General features: G+C 36.7%; 2 protein-coding genes across 2 annotated transcripts; one reads left to right on the top strand and one right to left on the bottom strand.

Annotated features, from left to right (window-relative positions):
- Window positions 1-500: 500 nt before the first annotated feature.
- Window positions 501-7,170, bottom strand: hacd1 (3-hydroxyacyl-CoA dehydratase 1). The gene is made up of 7 exons (XM_065261816.1): window positions 6,966-7,170; window positions 4,691-4,808; window positions 4,315-4,333; window positions 2,960-3,048; window positions 2,710-2,831; window positions 2,048-2,226; window positions 501-1,308 (listed from the first exon to the last, which is right to left on the bottom strand). Exons 1-7 carry the CDS (start codon window positions 7,082-7,084, stop codon window positions 1,226-1,228), a joined length of 729 nt encoding a protein of 242 aa, XP_065117888.1. The 5' UTR covers window positions 7,085-7,170; the 3' UTR covers window positions 501-1,225.
- A 5,720-nt stretch (window positions 7,171-12,890) lies between these two features.
- Window positions 12,891-17,945, top strand: LOC135743952 (transmembrane protein 236-like). The gene is made up of 4 exons (XM_065261861.1): window positions 12,891-13,165; window positions 13,303-13,375; window positions 15,583-15,706; window positions 16,932-17,945. Exons 1-4 carry the CDS (start codon window positions 12,891-12,893, stop codon window positions 17,741-17,743), a joined length of 1,284 nt encoding a protein of 427 aa, XP_065117933.1. The 3' UTR covers window positions 17,744-17,945.
- Window positions 17,946-20,172: the final 2,227 nt, after the last annotated feature.

Here is a 20,172-nt window from a genome sequence, read left to right on the forward strand (position 1 = left end):
GGTTAACTTGACATGTCGAACACATATTTTGACATAAAGATCTGCACACGACAATGTTTTGACGAGTTTCGCATTCGTGCCTCCTCGGAAAGGAAGTCACGAGCCGCCACTGGAAACGAACATGTGCCGCGTGTTTTCTAAACAACTACCTGTACAAACTTCACCTGTTGAATGACTCTAGTTAGCATTGTAAACATTGAAGCAGCAAAATAAAATAAAATCATAGTGCAGATTACAATGTAGAAAATAGTTCAACGTGTTTTCTCATCGTTTTGAACTGGTACATTGCGTCCTAACCGGCTGTGACGGGACAAGCTTTAGGATAATCGGGTTAACCGCTAACTAGCTGCATCGACAACAGTTTAGCTTGAGTTGGTTAGCCACACCCATTGTGAAATCCTGCTTAGGTGGTCAAGGAGATGACAATTGTGGAAACATTAGAAATGATATAAAAATGCTAAAATACTACAGAGAAAAGCATCATGACAGCAGAATTTGTGTGTTTCTGGAGCCTTGTAGCATCACATCTGCTTAGGACACAATGTTTCTTTCAAAACGAAACCTTCTTGCACACGATACGTTCAGATCTTCTGAAGATTATTTCTCTCACTTAAGAGTTTTGAAAACTTTGCAGTGACTTTAAATAATGTTATGATGATGTTTTCCAAAAATTCAGATTAAACTTTTGAATATGTCAAGTTCTTTGTTTATTTAAATTATAAAAAATTCACTGTTGTGTGAAATATGTTTGATGAAATAGACTAGTGATAAAAAGATGTACGACCTGTTTTTCTTTTTAAACCCTTATCCATTGCTAGTAGAAATATAGCTATTATTTTGAGCAACATCTTTCATACTATCCTTCTCACCTGAGATGGGTATTGTAGGGCTAATATTAACAAGCCAATAACATAAATAAATCCAAATGAAGGATATCAAAGAGGAGACTGTGAGATTACATCCGAGGTACAGGGTAGTAGCAATCTAAGATCCAGTCCAAGGGTATAAATCCACTCTAGGGGTGAAATCATTGATCCAGGTCTTGTTCGAAACAGATGAGGCGTCTTCATTAAAAGTCCAAATCCTGGGCAGTTGCGGTTGTGATGCTGGTCGTGAGTTCTTCTATATAAGACGTAAAGGGCTGTGATGTTTTCGCTAAACTTGAGGAGAGATTCTGCTGCATAAATCTGAAGTGTAGCTCTATTGATTTATTGATCGGTTATTTTTATTCATCTTTCTCGACTATAACTTCTCCGTGAAGGACTCTTCTCCTCTGACGCAGCATGTGCAGAAACAGCTGAGGAAACACTGAGAGACAAACAGATCAAAGATGAAATAAAAACACATTAATTTATTATGTCCTGGCAAATAAACGCACTGATTCAATAACGTCGTGAACCAGCTTTTGAAGCAAAAAACAGCATTCAGGGTAGAAAAGAAAGAGACACAAAGAAAACTAAATATCAACTCAACGAATTCTTGACTAACAGTAGTAATAAACAAAAAACAATGATATAAGAAAAATGCTGCCATAACCATAATCATTCAGTGTTTGGACTTAGTCTGCAAAACGATTAATCGCGACTAATCGCTTGCAGAATAAACGTTTTTCTTTACATCATATATATGTATTGTGTTTACCGTGTCATGTGTGTGGCTCGTCATGTAAAAATATGTGTTCATTGCGTCATGTGAACCATGTGCATCATGCATCTAGTCAAAATAAGTGCCTAAATGAGTATCTGGCAAACTCGAGCGTCTCTTTTATCATAAACCCTTTAGACGCGTCTGCATGCACTTAATTTGACAAGACACGTGATGCACATTTGTTCACATGACGCAAAGAAACCTATTTTGACATGACAGGCCACACACATTATGGGCTACATACATATTGTGACAAGCTTTGCATCGTGCACCCTCGAAAAAGAAGTCACTGGACGCCACCGCTGAAAATGATTAGTCTCGATTAATCGTTTTGCAGCCCTAGTTTGGACATGCGATGTTAGCATGCAGGTAGACGTTTGACTGTGAGATCAGTGCTTACGTGGTATGTATGAGAGCATGACGATGATCAGGAAGTAATAATAGTCAAAGGAGACGTTATATTTGTTGGGGAGTCTCAGCGAGTACATGCCCGACCTCCGGACGTACGGTAAAGCGCTGTATATGGTCACCAGCTCACCGACCACTCCCAGCGGATACATGACGATGAACAAATTATATCTGGAAAACACACGGGGTAGATATTTTAAATAACATCATAGTGTATTTTTAGTGACATCATTCTGTAAAGGACTGTGAGTTAAGTTAGGTCACATCAGAATCGTGTGAGTAATAATACTTTGTTATAATACGGGGGCATGATATTTTAACAATGTGATAAAAAGATGATTTGATTGTATATATTTTAATTCAATTAATAATTCACCCAAAGGTAAAATTTATGATTTGCATATTACTGTATTTATGTCCCTAGAGTATGTAAGACTCAGAGATTAAATGCAAAACAACTGAAACATGTGAAGTACAAAGAACATCTGTACCTCCACTAACCTACATCTGATGATAGAGAGCGGAACAAAATACTCTAAACAGACTTCACACGGTAAACATGATGTTCATGAGTTCAAAGAACTAAAATGAGCTGAGTACTGGTGATTACTGAGCATGCTGGGGGAAGCAAAGCATGCTGGGAAATGCAGTCACCTGGCCCACTTGATGAAATATGGCAGATGTTTGAGTAACTTGAAAGTGTAGAAAGAGTAGCGAGTGATTTCTGTAAGCGTCCAAACGACAACAAACAAAATCACGCTTTCCTCATTCTGAATCTGAGCACATGATGGGAAAAAGAAACAGAAGAAGAAAAACATAAAAGACTCTTAGAAAGAGATGAGTTTTCATCGGCTACACATTTGAAACACTTGTATGGTTGAACTCTCAGGTCTGATTTACTGACCTGTCTGATGCTGTTTGTGATGAACCAAACCATGAATATGCGAGACGACACTTGAACCCCAGTCACAATCACAGATGTCCGCACAATTCCTTAAACACAACATACAAAAAAAACCCTCCAATAGCTGTATATACAACTGAAATTAAATATTTAAAGCTGCAATCCATGACATAATTTCAGATAACAATGATCAGAACTTGGTTATTTTAAAGTACCGCCTCCTTACCTTATCCTGGTTTACATTTATGCATTTGGGAGATGCTTTTATCGAAAGCAACTTACAACCTATACAATATTTTTTATTATCAGATTGTCCCGAATTTTTTTTTTACAGAAAAAAACATGTCATCTTTACATGTCAATCACACTGTTGACCCACAAAAATGCGGTAGGTGGCGCCAAATACACATAAACAAGTTGACATGGACTGACGCAACCTGATAAACTACACTCGTTTACTGTGAGGCTGACTTCTACTGTTACTGAAATGTTATTAGGCTACGTGTTTTTTTTTTTTCACAACGAGTCTAGGTTAACTGTTATTAAATCCAGATGGACTGCAGGTTTATTATGGTACTGATATGAAAAGTATTGAAAAGGTGTGGGAAGCCAAACTGGTCCCCATAGACTTATGAAAAGTTGTTTTTTAAATTAAAGCATTTTCTTTATAAAATACAAGTCTTAGTACGGTAGTAAGTGTGTTTGCTGTGTTTGAACCCATGACCTTTTGCGCTGCTAACGCAAAGCACTTTTAAAAAGGAAAAGTTCTAAAAAGGCATTCATCTTTATGGGATTACATCATGTCCATAAAAGAAAGCAGAGGACCAGACCGCATCATCACATGTATGTCCTCTGGATAGTTAGTTTGTAGCTTATTGGTTAGAGTTTAAACGTGTCAGCTAGATGGCGGTGTTTAATCTGTAAAGTTTCAAACGACGATCATCTGGTGAAGGGGAACTGCATGTAAATATGTCAATTTATTCCATTCTTACACGAGTTCGTGCAAAAAGAAGATAAAATATTAGCGGTGCTTTAAAACATCTAAAGAGATTAAATACTGGAGCAAAGATAACTTTTTATTTAAACAGGTGAGACATCTATATGTTGAAACATTTACGTTTTCATTTAGACAGAACAAAAGCGGCAGATATATTATTTGTTAAGATAATTTTTTTTTTTTACAGATATTCAGTATGTTTTTACGATGTACTTTTGTCATGCTGATGTATAACTGTACAGAAAATTACTTTACAAATAACTGCAATTTTATAGTTCAAACAGAGGTGGGAATAGAGAGGGACAAAATTATTGACCGCAGCTTTAATAAAGCACTTTAGAAAAATATTACTACATACCAATTGCACAGTGTCCAATCTGAAACAAACACAAAATAAATTATGAGATGAGAGAAATTTCTCAAGAAACACCAATAAAGATTGATGGTGGAAGAAAGTACCAGAACATTTTCCCTACTTCAAGGCAAGCACTGCTAATATATCAATAAAATAAAAAAGTTGTAACTTAGCTGTTAATGCACAATGAACTAACATGAACAACTGTATTGGCATTAACAAACATTGAAAATAATTAGTAAATGCTGAAAAAATATATTGATCATTCATTGTTAGCTAATGCATTTACTAATGCTACAGTGTAAAATGTTACCCTTAACTAGTACACCAGCAATAAACATGTTTACTGTTTCTTGTGACTAAAGGCAGATGATCTCACCTCCAGTAATGCGAGTGTCTGGAAAAACTTGAGTGTTCTTGAGATGCTCTTGTACAAGCCTTTATGAGTGCCTTTGAGAAGATAAAACCGGATCATTGCAACAGCCAGTACCATCCACCTGCAGAAATAAACACATTCAACTCAATTCATTCAAGACACATTCAGTTTGACAATGGCATGTTGATAAAGAGCAAATGTTTACTCTGTCATTGCAGAGTTCCTGTTTAAGGTTGGTGTTATGCATGAAACGCTAAAGCATCATCTGATGTTTTCTTAGAACAAAGACATTCAGAGATTTCTGCATTTGCCTTATGGATGACATACTTTTATTTAAACAAACTAATAAGCTTTATGTGATTGATATGTGTCAGTTATATATTACTAAATTCAATGATTTACTCCAGTTTCCTCCCACAGGCCAAAAACATGCAAGTTATGCAAATTAGAGATGCCAAATTATCCCTCCACCAACCTATGTATGGATCAACTTGTCTGAATACAACTTGTGTATGGATTAACTGATTCTTGCCATGACTATAGCTGTAGATGTTTGGTTACCATTATGGTAATCAGTTTTTTTTTTTTTTTGGTTGGTCTATTGACCTATTGACCACTCAGTCAGACTGCTACATGATATTTATAAAATTATAAGGAATTAAACCACATCACAATGACTTTTTTGCTTGTTGGTTTATGTTATAAACTGAAGTAAACATTTATCACCATAATCTTTTATTTGAGTCAGTGCCCAAACTGAAGTAAACATTGATCACCATAATGGTAACCAAACATTTTTAATAAAACATCAACATGTGACAGAATTAAAGTCAAACTGGACGTTTAAAACATTGGATTCAGTAATACTATTGCATAAACTGACACATATCAATCACATAAAGTTTATTACTTTGTTTAGATAAAAAGTATGTCATCCAAATGGATTGAAATTGTATATGCAATCAAAATACATAAATCTTATAATTAATTAGGCTAAATATTATTTTTTTTTGAGTCAAAGTTCCTCAAGAGTCACACCAGACAAGATTTAAACAATTCAAATATTGTAAAGGAGACTGGATGGGTTACAGGAGCTACTTCTAATTTATTTAATTAAATATGATATAGTGTTGTATATATCATGTATGTAAAAATATTTTTGGTATTACAACCTTTGTTGCAAAGTCATTTAAATACTAAGTGTTTAGGTCTAAGAACACACAGAAAATCTGGGATTGAAAATGTAACTTCATAATGAAGTTTTAAGAATTTGTACACTTTAAAATAAACTATTTTTTAATTATTTAAAATGAATTATACTTTGAATTCACAATTTTGAATGTAATAAAATCAAATATAGTTCATTTTGTAAAATTAAGCATTTTAACATCATCGATGTACAAAAGCTCAGATTTTGTTTGAAGATGTTCTTCTCAGACCTTCTTGGAGAACATCATGATCATCGGTCCTGCTTCAATTCTGTTATTTTTTTCAAAATATTAACTAAAATATAAGATTTAATAAAATGAAGAATAAAGACACAGTAGTAGTATTTTCACAATGGTTTCTATTATCATAATCATAATCCCAGCTATCAGTTACTAGGAGTTGCTGGCATGTTTCAAAATGCTGTTATGTTTTAGGTAACAAGACAGTGATTCAAATAATATAATGTTGGATTTGGTGACTTACACACCCAACTTAGAAATCGGAAACAAAAAAACATTAGAAGACCAAAAACACAAATTTTTTTACAAATTCACAGGAGATCATCTGACATTGAGAGAAAAAGACCAAAAGCACAAATTGCAAATATATAAAGTTGCCGTGTTACAATTAACCCTTACATTAGTTTGTGCCCTGCTCACCCTCTAATAAAGGATTATGTTAAAATGCACACAGTCCGCTCTTCATTTACTCTTACAACTTCACAATCATGCATTAAGCAACTATTATAAAGCTTTACTGTACGTATTTTACTTCTGTCTATCGAGCACTTCACTGCGCTTTGTCAGCGCGCGTCTAAACATATCACCGCGGCAAACGCGCGCGCCCGTCAACCGTATTAGGTATAAACGAGCACGAGGAAATCCCCGTTATATTATTACAACTCACCGTAACAACAAAATCGCAGGCACAGTTTAACGCAATACTCGATTAATGCCATCTTAAAGTAGCTTATTCAAGCAGGAACCGACTTTACAATGAAACTATAAACCGAACGAAAGCGCGCACACAGTAGAGAATTAAAGGCGAACTTTCACGCGCTTTACGTTACCCGGCGGTCATGGCGATGTTGTAGAAGGTGAGCCATGCCGTGGCTATCGCGCTTTTCGTGCGCTTTTTGTTGTTGGTTTCTTTCTCCTCGACGGCTGCGTCCTCCTCACCAGACGCCATGGTACCGGGTCCGAGACACACTGCCAAAGTCACGCGAACAGCTGTCGACGGGGGCTGGACCCACACCGGGTCCCTCTGAGGGGCCTGACAGACAGATCTCTGTCAGTGAAGAATTATTTAGAAAGATTTGTGTCATTACTACACTTTGATGCCCCATATATCATAATAGTTTGACACCACAACATCTGTTTTTCCCGTCATAAAACTGAACTTAATGAGAAAAAAATTGAAAACGTTACTTTATAAAATTAATATAAAACAGACTCCGTCATTAAATGAAAAGTTATGTAATTTGTGATCATATTTGTTGCCTGAAAACAACAGGTCAGATGTTTCTATTAAAGATCCTGGAGATCATGAATCATCAGATATTCTGTCATTAAAACAAAAGCAACGAAATTAAAAAGTGTCTTTATGATATCACAATGCATGTATAAATATTTAGTATCGTAAATGTTTCTAGTTAAAAAAATTCAATCTACATTTCAGAGTAGAATATTGTTCACTTTATCCCTTTAAAAAGTCAGTTCCTCGATGGCATCATCCCACAGGAAGTGACGTCACATATGATGTGAAAATAGCAGCAGAAAATGTACCTGCCAAAGGAATGCTTGGTTAATTCCCTTTAAATACTGTATTACCAATAAAACAAAAAAGTGCACTTTAAAATGTTACATCTAATCATTAATTTCAAAATACTCTGATATTGATTATTTAAGTTTTTTTTATTTTTGCAAAAGTGAGAAGAAGATTCTGACTCATTTGTTTTTTTGTGTCCAAAATTTTGGGTTAGAATTGGCAGACTTTTGTTTTTAAAGTCATTAAAGTCAAAAATTATTTAACATTAAAAGATGTTATTATGTATTATTATATTTATATAAATATATAATTATATATTTATTAATAGTGCTGGCAAAATATTAATATAAATAGGCAATGCAAGGCAAGTTTATTTGTGTAGCACATTTCGTACACAGAGGTCATTCAACCCAAATGTTTATATTGTTCATTGTGGAACTTGACATCTTTATGTTGTCTCTGAAAATGTTAAATAACAAAAATCATTGACGTGCTTAAAACACTGTGATATAATCTTTGGTCCCCTGTTGAAAATGAATGTAATATTTGTATTACACACTTGTACATGCTGTATACTCTCTAAGTTGTTTTATACATTTTATTCTCAATTTCCTTATAAATGTTAAAATATATTTGACAAAAAAATGCACTAATAAAGATATTAAAAAAGTTTTTCATGAAAAAAATGAAAAAATATTCCAAGAGGGAAATTTTCTTGGAATTACATTTTAAGAGATGTTAATTATAGTAAAGCACGGCTGCCCTATAAATCTTGTATTTCAAATAGTGTAAGAGGAATTCATCTGTAGATATTACACAAAATATATCCAACTAATATGTTGGTCTCTTTGTTTATGGACATTTGGAAAGAATGCTCTTTTTGTAATAGTACTGAGGGGTCTTTATGTCATTTGTATTTTGATTGCCAAAATATTTTGGAAATATAGTTTTTCTGTCCTTTGAAATGAGTTCAGTCATTACATTGTATGTGAAAGAAATTATTTGTTACTTTGAGAGTGATGATAAAAATATTAAGAATTTGGTCAATTTCTCCATCTTGTATGGCAAATATTAATTTATAAATATAGATTGTTAAAATCGCCTCACAAGGTTTTCTTAATGAAGTCTCTTAAAGTTGTCTATTTTATCGATTGTAAAAAACTACAAGTCTGTATTTGGCATCTTTTAAATGTTTTATGTGTTTTTTTCTGTCCAGATTTTTCTGTAATGATGTTTATATGTTCTTTAATTAATATATTTATAAAAAAACTATTATTTTACAATCGAATCAATGCATTGTTATCCTACATGCAAGTCAGAAAGACAAACAAACACATATATTTGATTTATTTCATTATTTTAATTGGTAAGTTCCCACTATGTTGAATTAATCTCAACTTTCAAAAACAAAAATTCTAATTCTACAAAGTTTCCTTTTATGTTTTTGTTCCCCCTAACACAGACATTCCCTGTCTATTAACATGTTATTATAAATTATAAAGTATTAGCAATGTTTAACATTAAATATAAAATATTTCTTCAAATACATTAGTATAAAGTCTAGAGATAAAGTTGTCACTATATAACAGGAATAGCATACTTTTCTATTTGATTTTTTCTTCTTCTTGTGAAGCTTTAAAATTGATTGTGTAGTTATAGTCCTGAATCACATATATTGAAGGCTTTTAGTTACAGGACCCAAATTTATCAGGGCAAGAAAAACACTGAACCTAAATACAGTTTTATTTTAGCATAATTTAATTTTTAAAAAGTTTAATGTATGTTTTTATTTATTATTTATTTCTTTATTTTGATTCACTTTGTATCCTTTTTTTCTGGCAGACAGTGAGGTCAAATAATATGATGTCATTTAAAGAGTAATATGGTTAAAAATGATGTCATTATGATGTCACTTATTACTGTATAATTTATGATGTCACAAAACAAACACAAACAATGTTTAATAATCGATTTATTTAATATTAATCATAATAGAAGTTAATTTTCCCAACTTTAGAAAGCATAAACTTTAAGATTCTACTGTAACCCAACAAATGAATGATGAGATATTTTCTTACACATGTTGTGTCAGTGATATCATGTAGGCCTAATGTTGAAGGAATGTTTCCTCCAGTGCTGTAAGACGTAATTCAGTCCTGCAGAAGTTCAGTGAAGGCCGACAGGCGAAGGCTGCATCTAAAAAAGTGTTTCACAGCAGATTCTAAAATTAGTTCCCCTCCCACAACCCAGAGAAATCAGTGTGTGAACTGAAGACACCACCAAATATAGGACACCCCCCCTCCATCCTGATCCTGTTACACATTCATGTACATACAGTAAGTTTACACTCCATCAGAAAACTCAACCGAACAAATACAAACATGCAGAACATACACAAAACTACAGCAGCACGTCATCATTTAGCAGCCTTTTATTCATTTCACAGATTTATTCATACATTTGCTCAGATTGCACATATAACACTTTTTATTCATGATTTTTCAATATTTGAACACAGACAAAAACTTAAGGTAAGGTTTGCTTTGATTTGTCTGCTTTATTTACTCTTTACTCCATAATCACACTGTCTAACAATGACCACAAGATGGCGACATACAACAGTATTCATTGGCTGTGTCTGAAATAGTGCCTATACTCTTATATAGTGCACTATTTAAAGAAACATCAATTTTTAGTGGTGTCCGAAATCATGGTGGACATTATCAAGGGCACTCATTCAACCCCACAATGCACCGCCGCTATAATGAGTGTACAACCGATGTACACTTAAAGCTAGCCGCTACTCCTCCACTGAGGCCCTGTCCCAAATGGCACACTAAGGACTTGAGGACTTTCTGATGACATCATGTAGTGCAGTCGTATTTTGGGACAGACTTGAGCGTCACGCCGGAAATAGGAATATAAGTTGCCCATCAGTGTGTCTTTCGCAAGGACTTCTGGGTTGGAAAAGCGTGTGGAGCCTATAAATGACAGATGGGAAACCCTACAAACTTTTGACCTAAGTATGCACATGCAATTTAAGGCCATGAGACCAAAGGTCCACATGAAGTGCGTCAGTTGGGACAGGACCTTACTCACCCGATGGGACACACTTGGCAATAGCAAGTGTAAAAATGTCAGTCCAGGAAGTGTCAGCAATTTGCACCAGAACATATTAATTTTTTATTTAGTTTAAAAAAAAGTTTTTCTCTAAATAAAACGATCACATAAACACTGTGAAATGAACATTTGGTTAACCTAAAAGATTATTATCTCTACTTATTTAAAACTTTCAGAAGCAGAATTCTTTGCACCTGTAAAAAACTCTTCATTTTGTGCATGCAGCTTCATTAAACCATTCAGTTTATTGTTTATTCAGTAGTCCCTGAATAAATGACACAATTAGTGTTGTTTCTAATTATGCAATAAAAGCAGTTTGATGATTTACAAAATACAAAACAATGTTTGCACCAATGAGAAATTTGCGACACTCCGTTTTACTACCAAAACATGTCATAAAGTATTCATTTATCAACGTACAATTAAAAGTTTCTGAGAGGTTTGGGCAAAAGTCTTACAATTTACATCCAGAGCATGATGCATGATGGGATACACTTAGCCTTGAATACTGCTCCGAAGCATCAAAAAAAACCTTAAACTGAAAATGTTTAGACCATATGAGGATGAGAACACGATAACAGAATTTTCATTTTGGTGTGAACTATACCTTTAAGGCCACTGCACTTTGCCAGTTTTAAGCATAGACATAATATAGGCTACATAATGCCTCATGACGTGCTTGAATGTAATCCAGTATCTCTGCCATATTGGTTGGGTCTCCTCAACGGAGAGCCAGCAACTATGCCCATATTTTGTGCAGTTTATGGTTGCAATAACCGGCGCAGTATTGAAAAATAACTTATTGTTCAATCTTACATGTGAAAGGAAATCCCAAGCGATCTGGTATCCATTTATAATATTATGCCATCGTAACTAATGTTACTTACGTGTAATCAATCTGTGTGAAAATCTGGTAAAAACATGGGGAGTAATTGTAGTTAGGCATACACCTTCCCTCAGTAAAAATAACTGCAGAGGGAGGGTGCATTGGTTGACCAATCCAAGATGGCAGCCGAGCAGACGCTCTCGAGTGGCCAAGACTGCAAGTGTGGATATTTGGACGCACCCATATGGCAAAAAAATACATTTTTCTGGCCAAAAATATATTTGAAATATATGCAAAATACATTTTGTAGAATGTTATGCTCAATTCAAAATATTTTTGAATTTGGGAATATATTTAGTTTATATATATCTTTATTATCAATATTTACCTTTATATGTCAACATATATTTCAAAATATATTTCAAGGACAAGCAAATAAATTTCTAATTTTACATCCCATGTGGCAAAAATTAATTTTTTGCCTAAATATATTTAAAATATATGTTAAATACAAGTTAATTTTATAAAGTATATTTTTGAAGTTGAAAATATATTTAATTTTAACCTTTTTAAAACTGTTATGTTTACATGTTTGTGACATAAACAAAGTTTTTCTTCCAATGCGACGTGAATATATTTCCTTGGATTTAAATATATTTACTTTTAAAATACATTTCAAAATGTCCAAAAAATATATTGTTGAAAAATAACATATTCCTAATTATATTTTAGCACATATTTTTTTGCCATTATTTGTATATTGTGAATATATTTTGCCGTAGCCTGAAATATCGCGTCTCGGCAGAAGATGGCACCGGTGCTGCAGTGCTTCTGGTGAGCTTCAGTGTCCGAATTCACTCACTCATTTTCATTCACTCATTGTGAACTATATTAGTGGACTATAAGGGTATATGGGTCTATTTCAGATACACCCACTGTGTACTGGTTAGGGTTGTGCACAAGCAGAGTAACCACAGTAACTATGATCATGCTTGACAACCACAACAATCTAACAATGGTTTGTTTTTATTATATTTTGTGTCAAACTGACAGTTATTTTTTATCCAGAACATATTAAAGAATGCAGTGTTGTTGTGTGTGTGTGATGGTAGTGTTGTTGTGTGTTCAGGTCTGATGTGATTTGGTAACACAATGGTGAGTGCTGAGTCAGTAATAAAGCTGACTGCTGTTCTTCAGCTTCATTGTTTTGAATGGAAAATACCAGAGCTCTGTCACAATGAACTACAAACACACAGGGCCAATTTTCGTCTATTTCTCAGTATGGGTTCAGGCAGTAAGATTAAGTTCGCTATCTGTGAGCTTCTGCAGTTCGCAGGCTTTTCTGTTCCACTTTTAATTGTAATGCAGCGTTTTGCTGTCATTGTAGCCCGAGCGAAGAGCAAATCGCAAGCCTCTAATGGGAATTCAACAACAGCTTATTGGCTGGTCGTGGCTTCATCTGTGGCCTACGTGACGTCAGTGGCGATGCTGATCTGGTTGCCTATGAAGTATATGGTCTTTATGAAGAAGAAAGCCCTGGTTGCTCAGAAGACGTGGTGAGAGAGAGACTATTGTGTGTGTGTAGCAGTTTTTACAACTCATATTGTTACAAAGCAGCAGATAAACCATGGTTTGGTTTGCATGCCGATAAAGTTTGAGAACCACTGCCATAAGTGATTCATTCTTCTTTCAGGAGACCTGTTGCTTTGGCTTATGTGCTTCTCTCAACGCTGCCCTGTTTTGCTTTCCTCATTGCCAGTTCTGAGGTAAATTCATGTCTGAAATATGATATGATTTACATTTTTTTGTATGTCAATTACGTAAATTCTGCATTTTTGTTTGTCCTATTTTGTTTAAGTCAATATTAATTATATAACTGTATTTTGATAGCCTAGAAATCTAGACGCACCCTAGCGGCCGCAAAATATATTTGCTGCCAGGGTTTAGTCTAGGCACTCACAATACACTTAACAGCTCCAAAAACCAAAATTTGGTCAGGCCAATCACATCGTGTGTAGCGTCTGTGGGGCGGGCTTAACATGATGACGACAGAGCTGCAACGGTTCCTACTTGAAAACTAAGAATGGCTGCTGCTGCTGGCGAACAGCTTTCTTTTGAAGCGGCTTTGGCCGCGACTCTGGAGGACTTAGACTTATGTTTTTCTTTGAGAGAAGAGCAAATAACCCTACTGAAGTCCTTTTTAAGCAAGAAAGATGTGTTTGGACTTTTGCCGACTGGTTACAGTAACTACGTCACCTTCTTCGTTGCTCTGATTGGTCATAGCGCTATCCTATTGCGTGCAGAGGCATTTTGAGGGACAACCTTATATCCCGCCCCTTGCATTGAGCCGTTTGTGTGAAGAGTTGCCAGACCTTACATCTTGATGTAGGTCTGGCTAACCAGGCTAGTATTTTGAATATGTTTTGGTAAACAGCTAAAATAACAAAACTTGTGTCAGTGTCCAAATATACACTATATTGGCAAAAGTTTTGCGACACCTGCCTTTATATGCACATGAACCTGAATGAGATCCCATTCATAATCCATAGGGTTTAATATGGAGTTGGCCCACCCTTTGCAGCTATAACAACTTCAACTCTTCTTGGAAGACTTTCTACAAAGTTTAGGAGTGTGTTTATGACCATTCTTCTAGAAGCACATTTGTAAGGTCGTTGATGTTGGACAAGAAGGTCTTGCTCGCAGTCTCCGCTCTAATTCATCCCAAAGATGTTCTTTTTGGTTGAGGTCAGGACTCTGTGCAGGCCAGTCAAGTTCCTCCACACCAAGCTCACTCATCCATGTCTTTATGGACCTTGCTTTTTGCACTGTTGCACAGTCATGTTGGAACAGGAAGGGGCCATTTCCAAACTGTTCCCACAAAGTTGGGAGCATGAAATTGTGCAAAATGTCTTGGTATGATGAAACATTAAAAGTTCACTGGAACTTAGGGGCCAAGCCCAACTCCTGAAAAACAACCCAACACCATAATCCCACCTCCACCAAACTTTACACTTGGCACAATGCAGTCAGCCAAGTACCGTTCTCATGGTAACCGCCAAATCCAGACTCGTTCATCGGTTTGCTAGACAGAGAAGCGAGATTCGTCACTCCAGAGAACACGCCTCCACTGCTCTAGAGTCCAGTGGCAGCGTGCTTTACACCACTGCATCCAACGTTTTGCATTTAACTTGGTGATGTAAGGCTTGAATGCAGCTGCTTGGCCATGAAAACCCATTCCAGGAAGCCCTCTATGCACTCTTCTTGAGCTGATCTGAAGGCCATATGAAGTTTGGAGGTCTGTAGTTATTGACTCTGCAGAAAGTTGCCGACTTCTGCGCACTGTGCGCCTTAGCGCTGACCCTGCTCTGTGATTTTATGTGACCTACCACTACGTGGCTGAGTTGCTGGTGTGCCCCTTTGTTTCAGTTTATTTAAAATATTACTAACAGTTGACTGTGGAATATTCAGTAGTGAAAACATTTCACAAATGGACTTCTTGCACAGGTGGCAACCCATCACTGTACTACGCTTGAATTCACTGAGCTCCTGAGAACGACCTATTCTTTCACAAATGTTGGTAAAAGCTGTCTGCATGCTTAGCTGATTGATTATATACACCTGAGACCATGGAAGTGATTGGAACACCTGAAATCAATAATTTGGGAGGTCCCAAAACATTTGGCAATATAGTGTCTATGGACCTAACTGTAGTTGCTATTTAAATGAAACATAGTCAAGCACTTTATTTAGTCTCTTGAGCAACAAAATATTTCATGTATGTGATGAAAGTGAAAGAGCAGTAAAACAAATTGTACCAATAAGCGTTTGCTCTTCCTGTTATGATTAACAGAAGAATTTGAGAGGTGAAGGAGTCAGGCTTTTATTCATACACATCCTGACTTACAGTAAATGCCTCTCTCTCTCTCTCCCCTCTCTCTCTCTCTCTCTCTCTCTCTTTCATCCATGTCTATAGGTGCAGATTAGAAATGATCTGAGGTTGGACACATTTGCTGAATTGCCCGTGTCACTTGTTCTTTTCTCACTGATTTGCATTGATATCGTGGAAAGAATTCGTCATTCCAGACTTACTGGTCGAGGTACAACAAACATCAGCACAAACTTTACAACTAAATCCATTAAGATTTACAAACACACCCAGGCAAGCAATTGTGCATGAAAATGTAATAGATGTCTGTCTAACCATAGTCCAAAAATGAATGAAACTAAGCACCTTGTTATCACTGTTGACTTTGCTTACATAATGGCAGTGGCGGCCGGTGACTTCTCTTACGAGGGGCACGAATTCATAATATGCATTGCTGGTCATGTCAAAACATGTGTTCAGTTGTGCCTGCTGCACAAGCTTAAAGGACAAGTTCGGTATTTTAGACTTAAAGCCCTGTTTTCAGATTGTTTATGGTCAAATAGAATGGTTTTGACTGAAATTTCGACATTTTCGGCTGCCCTGAGAATTTTCGCGTGTTTGTGTTTCAGCTCAGATCTCTACAATGGGTTTAATGGTGCACTGGAACAATCCTTCCTAAAATGCATTAAACTTTCGTTTACAAAGACGTGAAACTCACTGAGTGGTCAGGGGTGTTCACTGGTATGCTCACACAAAAATCGCTCCAAAAGACGCATTCCAACAGGTTTTATCGTAGTTTTTACCACCTCCATTGACATGTATTAGATGTGCTGTGAGGTACGGTATTACTCCGCGCCGAGAACTTTGTTTCTATTCTTGCAATTGGCAAAGGCGGATTAGCGCCACCACCTGGGCTGGAGTGTTTATTATTCAAGCTCTAAGCGGAAGAATGTACGGGTGTGAGGCGTTTGGGAAAATAGGTCCACAAGTTAACAACGAATGCTAAAACAGCTGTTGGAAAGCATTTTGCAGCGATTTTTGTGTGAGCATATCAGTGAACACCCCTGACCACTCGGTGAGTTTCACGTCTTTGTAAACGAAAGTTTAATGCATTTTAGGAAGGATTGTTCCTGTGCACCATTAAACACATTGTAGAGGTCTGAGCTGAAACACAAACACGCGAAAATTCTCTGGGCAGCCGAAAATGTCGAAATTTCAGTCAAAACCATTCGATTTGACCATAAACAATCTGAAAACAGGGCTTTAAGTCTAAAATACCGAACTTGTCCTTTAAAAAAGGTTTATGATAAAAGAGACGCTCGTGTTCACAAAATACACTCACTTAACACTAAACTCTGATTACACATGATGATGTCCTCCTGCTTTGTTGGAATTTTATGTTTTTAGTAATATAACGTGTAAACTTACCAAAGTTTTCTGTGTGTCTGTTTGTGCAGCTAATGAAGCGTCTCGTGATGCAGAGATACCATCTACAGTGACACATGTTGGTAGAGTTTCATCTCTAGTCAATCCTACGAGCGGTCCGTCACCTGCAGCTAACATCGGTGCAGATCATGGAGCGCTGACAGCCAATGGGATCATGCGAGGACTGCCTGGCAGCACAAATGTTACAGGCTTATCGGGCAACGGGGTGGTCCCGGGTCACACAGCGCTTTCATTTCTATCCAATAACGGAACACATTCGGATCCGACTGGTTTTGGATCAACTGCGGGGCTCCATGCCAACACGACACTATCAGGGTTGCCAGGCAACGGTGGCATCCAAAGACTTCAAGGCAACCAAAGGCAGCCATATGTCATTCCAGAAGTTTGTCCACAAACCGGCATACCCTTTCAAAACTTTACATATGTCCCTCCGTCATCCGGACCTCTAAGCTTCCTGCTGGCAAGCGATGCCCGTGCTGAGGTTTTCGCTGACAGTTTCCTGTTTTGGTTGGACACGGTAGAAATGGTTCGAGTGACAGGTCACACCCCTGTGTATTATTCAGGCTGGGCATTTCCGGTTTACCTCTTTTGCTACTTATCCACAATGCGATTGGTCCTAACACCTCACAGTCCCCTCCTCTCACCTTTGGGTGTGGTTTTTCAGGATCTTCCGTTCCTTATCTTGAGAGTGGCATTGATTGCTATGTTTGGTTTTGTTACTCCGCTGTTGTATGTGATGAAGAATCTGCTGGTCTGCCTGGCCTACATCTACTTCAACTTCATGACAAAACTGAAAGTGTTCAACACTGTGAGAATGCTCTGATGGAAATGCTAAGAGAAATAACAGAGGCCTTTTATTGAACATGAAGAAGAAAACTGTCAAAATATATAGAAACTTGCAGCAGACGACTTGGGATCAACGTTGATCAGGCACGGAGTCGTCTGCTGTCTGGGTTATTGCACTTGAGTGATTGTTATTGTCATCTAAACGTAATGAATGTACTGTTTATTTACACCTAACACCTATTTTATATCCCAGATGTGTGATTTATTTTCTTACTGGTTTGTTTTTGGTTAACAGTTTTAAAAATGTTCTTTACTCTTTGACAAAGTCAATAAAAACAGGACGTTGGAAAGTGATAATTTCTTGCAAATCTATCTTGTATGTAGGGGACATATCATAAAAATCTGACTTTTTCCATGTTTAAGTGCTATAATTGGGTCCCCGGTGCTTCTATCAACTTAGAAAATGTGTAAAAGATCAACCAAGTAACTTAGTTTTGGTAAACTATTCTCTGCAAGCATGTGAAAAAATAGCTAATTGAAATTTGGCTCTGTAATGAACTTACTCTGCACAGCAAGAAGGTCCCCGGTTTGAGCCCCAGCTTTGTCATGGGGTGATGAAGGCTCCCCTTGTGATGTCAGAAGGGGATAATAGCACCCCTTAATCTGCACTATCCAACCATTGCACTGCCATTTAGAGCAGAGAGAGAAAAAATAATTGATAGCACAATTGAGTTTTCATTTCAACAAACCACCATTATGGCGATCAGTGTTTGCATTTCATCAGCTCATTTGCATTTTAAAGGGACACACCCAAAAATGGCACACTTTTGCTCACACCTACAAAGAGGCAATTTAAACATATTATAATAAATTATCTATATGGTATTTTGAGTTAAAACTTTACATATGTACTCTGAGGACACCAACGATTTATTTTACATCTTAAAGTCTTGTGAAATGTCACCTTTAAGCAAACTCTCATGTGCCATATTTGTTTTTTTATTTCCTTCTGTATGTTATTTTATGTCATTTCAGGCATAAGATTCAGGCATAAGAAACTGTGGTCCATAGGAGAGGAAACCAGATTTCCACATGACAGCATGTTAGAGCTGTGAAGCTTGCACCTAGGGTGGCCATTCGTGCCAGTTCCGCCGGACACGTCCTGAACATGTTTTCGGGTTCGTTCCCCGGAAGTCGCGTTGCTCGACCGCATACGTCATCGAGGTTCTCACATTTCAGTTAAAATACATTAGAAAATTAAGATTTATTTCTTTTAAGACATACAATCATTGTAGTTTCATTCGTACCTTGAAATGTAATGGTTGCTTTTCTGAAATTAAACCTGAAATATTAAACCTTGATGACGTATGCGTTCGACCAATGCGACTTCCGGAGAACGAACCCGAAAACATGTTCGGCATGTGTCTGGCGGAACTGGCACGAATGGCCACCCTACTTGCACCTCTCATTTTTCTTCTTGCTGAGCTTCATCTTCTCCAGAAATGCTATTGTGTCTCTGATCCCACAGATCAGCAGTTTCTTCACAGTTAAAACAAAGATACGAGTAAACATTTTTCTCTTCTCTTCTAGACTCATCTCTTTCCTCCTAATCCTCTATTCTCTTCTAAAAAAATCTCATTAAAGTAAATGCAGAAGAAATTTTGGGAGATATTAAAGCCTGGTTTAAACCGTAAGATTTTCAGCTGTCCCAGACAACAGATGGCCATCATGAAACATCCATGACTATTTCTGTGATCATAGCTCTTAAATTTTGTTCTTTACAGCGAGAGAGATGGTCATTATCAAAGTCTTGTCTTGCGACAAACGCCTACTTAGTAGCCAATGACAAGGCAACACGAAATGACGTATTGATCAACACGAGGTGTCGCTAAAAGTTGAATACGTTTTACTGTGTAAACTCAATGTAAAGACGCTGCTGCATTAGTCATGCAGAAATATTCAGTATTGCTGTGAATACAGACCAGGCTAACATTTACGTAAACTACACACTCCCTGCGCAGAAGTGCACCGCAAAAAAGACTTTCTTACTTCGGGCCAGATTTAAGGTGCACTCACACTATACCAAACCGCGTTACAGCACGTTTAACCCCCAGAGCCTGGTTCGTTTGACTGTGTACAACGTCTGGGTGCGGTTTGGTTTGCAGATGTGGACTGGAGCGTGGTTCACTTGGGCTCAGGCAGGTAGGGTTTAGATTAGGAATATTGTTTCAAAAGCAAAAACAGATAAACACGTGACTCTCACAGACCTCAAACAGGAAGTCAATCTCAGCAGAATGTGACGGTAAACATAAGATTAATGACAGTCTCATCCTGTTCCCATAGTGATAAAATAGCATTGGGCTGTCATTAAAGTGACCGAACAAAATTTATCCCTTCAAAATATTCTTTCAACCAACTTCTGACCACATGACAGGATAGAAACTTTAACAAGAGTGTATATACATG

This window comes from Paramisgurnus dabryanus, chromosome 2, assembly GCF_030506205.2.
Source record: "Paramisgurnus dabryanus chromosome 2, PD_genome_1.1, whole genome shotgun sequence".
Lineage (NCBI taxonomy): Eukaryota > Metazoa > Chordata > Actinopteri > Cypriniformes > Cobitidae > Paramisgurnus > Paramisgurnus dabryanus.